This window comes from Cajanus cajan, chromosome 3, assembly GCF_000230855.2.
Source record: "Cajanus cajan strain Asha chromosome 3, NIPB_CcT2T_4, whole genome shotgun sequence".
In the NCBI taxonomy this organism is placed as follows: domain Eukaryota; kingdom Viridiplantae; phylum Streptophyta; class Magnoliopsida; order Fabales; family Fabaceae; genus Cajanus; species Cajanus cajan.
Genome location: NC_138519.1, coordinates 68,943,202 through 68,948,023, shown reverse-complemented (window position 1 = coordinate 68,948,023; position 4,822 = coordinate 68,943,202). Strand labels below are relative to the sequence as shown.

General features: G+C 31.1%; 1 protein-coding gene across 1 annotated transcript; it reads right to left on the bottom strand.

Annotated features, from left to right (window-relative positions):
* Positions 1-1,214: 1,214 nt before the first annotated feature.
* Positions 1,215-4,184, bottom strand: LOC109795490 (GDSL esterase/lipase At5g45960). The gene is made up of 5 exons (XM_020355014.3): positions 3,827-4,184; positions 3,052-3,182; positions 2,414-2,647; positions 1,745-2,018; positions 1,215-1,666 (listed from the first exon to the last, which is right to left on the bottom strand). Exons 1-5 carry the CDS (start codon positions 4,095-4,097, stop codon positions 1,473-1,475), a joined length of 1,104 nt encoding a protein of 367 aa, XP_020210603.1. The 5' UTR covers positions 4,098-4,184; the 3' UTR covers positions 1,215-1,472.
* Positions 4,185-4,822: the final 638 nt, after the last annotated feature.

The following is a 4,822-nucleotide window of genomic DNA, read 5'->3' as shown; positions in this document are numbered from 1 at the left end:
TGTATAATTGATAATGACTTAAATGAATTAATTTGTACTACCTATACTAACAATATGCATTTATTTTTCGGTAGCTTATGTCATTAGAACTTTACATTAAGCGTGTTTGGCTTGAAGTAATATAGGGATGGGTGACTTTCTGTGAAGTTTCCCACAAATTATGCGAATAAGGACAAAGCATGCTAAAAAATGAAGTGTCGTGAAATGAAACCCTTGAGAGGCCAATATGAGAGGTGTTACATTAATAAATTTATTAAAATAAAACAAAAAATTTCCAACGGATTTATTCATCAGAATCACATAAAGATTTTCAAATAATTTCCGACAGATTTTTTTTCTGACGCCCCTTTATTCGACAGATTTGCATCTGTCAGAAATCTATCGAAAATTATCTTTTTCAACGGATATTCCTTTTTATCGACGGATTATGTTCGTAAAAAATTTGCATTTTTCTTGTGATGATTATATAGGGTTGTATTAAATTGGACAACTCTATATTGCATTTAGTTGTTTGGAAATTATTTTTTTGATTTATAGGTTTGAAAAATGTTTAAAAAGTATATAATATTTAAAATTAAAAAAAAAAACATACATTTATTATGTCGAGCAAAACTATATCCAATTGTCCTAACATAGAAAGTGATACTTATTATGTTGAGTGAGGCCACACCTAACGCATGTGACATATAGACTATGCTCATTCTATGTCGAATATGATTTTACCCAACAACATAGAATACATGAATATAAAATGTGTTAAAATATCATATTTGACACTTATATTATGACAAGTATTGACCACCTACCATAAAATGTCTGAAACACTTGTCATGAAAGGTCTCTAGCACACTAATGAAGAAAGTTAATAAAAATACCTAAAAACACTAATGTTAAAAAAACAACTAAAAACATTTTCGTTCAAAAATAATTCTTAAAAACACTTGAATTCAGGAAAATTATTCTAATTTACATAAAGAAAAAGATATCAAGAGGATCATTATTAATAATTATTATAAAATAATATTAAATTTAATTTTAAAAAAATGAAAATGATATTTTATTAAAGATACACAATTATGAAGAAATCCAAAAAAAAAAATGAACCATTTAAAAAAGAATAACTAATAGCAATCTTGATAAACAATAAAGTTTAAAACACACTCTAGTTAAAGATAGTTATTCTAATTCAATATAAAGAACTGATACAAAGTTAGTTATCTATAATAAGTAATGTTCACTTAAGAATTAAGTAAGAAATCAAAGTTAAAAGACAATTTTGTTTGATGATCTTGAAAACACACTACTAAAACATAACACCGAGTAAATGACGCTAGAAAACACAAGGGGTGACTTATACAAAATAGTTGTTCTTCTTTCAAATTTTCCAATACAACCCCCACCCCTTTTTTTGTTCTAATTAAGTATATCTAACTATTGAGGGGGCAGAATATATATCATTCATTGTAGGAATCTTAGTCGTTGATAAGGGCATCGATTTTGGGACGGGCTGCCAAAAATAGGTCATAATATGCCTTCTCCGTAGGGTGAATTGAATCCCAGAAGACAAATTTTGATGGATCAGAGCACACATACGAAATCCCATCACACAGAAAACTCGCTTCGATGTAACCACTTCCACAACAACCGCGATCAACCTCATCAAAACCTGCCACACAAGCATATAAGAAGATTAATTAATTAATTAAGGTTATCTAATTAGTAAATGGGATTAAAATTGTCTTACCTAGATTTTGACGCACTTGAATCATGTTGTCCAAGGGTCCATATGTGTCGATGTAAGAGATTTTAGCACCAGCAGGATTAGAGAAATTTAGTTGCATGAAGAACAATTCATGTTGAAGCATCATATTGTGATCTCTTGCAACAGATGAATACTTGTCTACACAACCACGTTCGAGAAAGACATTATGGGAATTGAAGGTGATCATGATCGGCAAGCATCCTATCGGAGGTAGTCCAAGCACAGCTATTTTTCGAGCACCTTCTCTCCATAAATTCTAATCATAAATAAACAAGACGAATTAATTCATCTAGCACCAATATCATAAAGCTAGTGTACATGAATGTCTCTAAATGATGTGATGAAAAACAAACACAAAATTGAACTTTACAAGTTATTGTATAAAATTATAAATACTACATCATTTTAATTTCTAAAACTATAGTTGCCCACTTTCTCTCTATGTATCGGATGAGTTAGGATTTAGGATACTGAGGTTTGTGATTTCAACGTTTGTTGGATCACATCAGCACTGTAACTACCAACTACTCACATTCTTTATTTCATATGGTATGGAAAAACTAAAAAAAGTGCTGTGTGTGACTCTATATGATACTATATCAAAAGAAAAAAAAGAAGCATGCGTGCAGTGTGATTCGACCAGATTCAAACCTGTATGAAATCTTTTACATGTTGAAGCAAGAAGTGGCCGTAGGTTAAGGTGGTGTAGCTTTCTCTTCGTATTGGCACCGGAAAATAATTAATGACGTAGTCGTTTGTACCCGCGCTGATGAAAAATACTGCATTCTTTATATGATTTTCGGTTCTTTGCTTACCAAGCACACCCTCTATCCTCTTTTTGTATGCTTTGAAATATTCCAACTGCTTTGGTATTGGAATTACATTCTGCCAACACAACAACACAAAACTAGTTAAGAATATTATTATATGGTATATATTAATATCACACGATACCAATTCATGGATAATGTATATATATTGTAAAAAATATATATAAAAAACACGTATCCTATTAATTAATTATTATACATACATCTTAGCTAGTAGAACCGCATGCACAAAGAAAATGTCTAATTACAAAAAGTCATCGTTATTTTTTGGACTGAAAACTTATGTCATCCATTTGAGGCAAATACACGGCAAAATGGTAAATGAAGAAAGCCTGACACTGTCATATTTCTTTTAACATGGTGAAGCTGATCATAATAAGTGTTGAACAGTTAATAACAATAATGGACACGCAAAACGGAGAAAGCTGAATGTAGAGAGACAGAGAAAAATAGTTATACTCCCAGAATTGGAGTTAGTGGGTCAAAGCCAGAACCAGCAGAGGCAAAACTGACACCCGTTACAAGTTCTTCGTCGCTGAGATTTGGATCCAAATATGGTGGCAACAAATCTTTTAGGCCTAAATATGAAGCTGCATCAAGCAAAGAGATATCAGTTTTCACCATGCATGGCCCTTATCAATAAGTTGCTATAACAATTTTTTTTTTTATGCAGTATTCTTTGAGAGACTAATTTCTTCACTCAATATTGTAAGAGATGTGTTACTATTTTCTAGTAAATAAATCATTATCAAAATAGATGAACTACTCCCTACATCTCATAATAAGTGTTGTATTTAAATAATAAATTTTTTAAGTGTCATGTTAATTTTTTAATGTAATATTAATTACATTTTTTTACATTTAATATACCCCTCATAATATTTTGTTAAGTACAAGATTCACACATACATATTTTCATATTGATAAAATATTATCCATTTTGAATCTAAAATCTTCATGATTTTATTTTTGATAATCTCTCAAAAAATTTATTACCAATGAGACATTCATACCATTATAAACTTATTTTTATCATCTTATTTTGGAGATGTGTGACTTGAATTGTAATACAACAAATTTTTTAGTAAGTTATTACTAGAATTGTGTCATTTCTAACAAAGAAAATTAATCATAAATTTAATTTTGTAAGATTTATATTCTCTTTTATCTATGTATTAATTTTGTGGTCACAACACTTAATATGCAAAGAAAATGAAGTTAGCTATGACTTTACCAATAAAATCAGTGCCAAGTTTGCCGTTGGTGAACCTTCCGGTGGGAGCTTGGTTAAGAAAATCTCTACCGTAGGGTGGAAAATCGCTTCTGAAAGCTGTTTTTATGAAGTTGTTGTTTCCTGGGTCTACTGTGGAGTCTCCAAACACATACATGGCTGAGGCTCTCTTTTTGGAAGCTTGAATTGTGACCACAAATAGTAGCAAGCAAAGCACGAAAAGGTGTGCATGAGAGAGAAAGGAATGTGAATTAGAGGCTCTCATGATAGGCATTCAGATGAGCAAGGGAGGGACCAGAATAAAGAGTAGGTGGTGATGGAAGAGCTTCCTTCCTCAATCCTGAACAATAAAATGAAGTTTTGGAATATCTATCTATCAATCTCTTTATATAATAATATGGGCATGCCGGTGTTATGGAGTGAGTGAAATACCGTGTTGATTTTTCCATGACCAAAACAACCCTCAAAGTTATGGGATATTTCACAATTTGTCAATTACTATTTACTAGCAAGAACTTGTGGGTAAGCTTTGGTTGTGGAAAGTTCACCAACATTTCAAAGTTTCTCAGCTTCTTTAACAACCGTGATTTCTTACAAATATGGATTAATTCATGTGCTAAAAAGTTTTTTCTTCTCTTTCCAATACTTAACTCAAATATTTATGTATCTAAATTTTTTAGTTATCCTATACTTTCCACAGGGATAATCTTTTCTTCAAATTCCTAGCTAGACTAGTTTCTGTAAATTAAAGAAAATACGATAATATATAGTTTAATGAATTTTTATCTTGCTAAGCTCTTAATTAATGCGAGCAGGGATTAAAAAACATATATATGTTTTCTGATCTTCCAAGAAAACGAAGTGATACTACACATATCATGCACCGAGCTAGAGTCTAAATTGTATAATTTGTCCAAATGTTGACGCGATGGATGGAAATGCTTCTAGCAGTGTAGAAAATGAGGAAGTTGGTCTCTCAAGTCTCAAGCCAGTGTACAA

Bases quoted from the DNA above. Each gene is read 5' to 3' on its own strand.
- LOC109795490 (XM_020355014.3), bottom strand. From the start codon at position 4,097: ATGCCTATCATGAGAGCCTCTAATTCACATTCCTTTCTCTCTCATGCA. The intron at 3,183-3,826 runs GTAAAGTCATAG...TGCTTGATGCAG, and splicing joins ACTTGGCACTGATTTTATTG to CTTCATATTTAGGCCTAAAA. The intron at 2,019-2,413 runs GTTTGAATCTGG...ATTTATGATTAG, and splicing joins ATGTAAAAGATTTCATACAG to AATTTATGGAGAGAAGGTGC.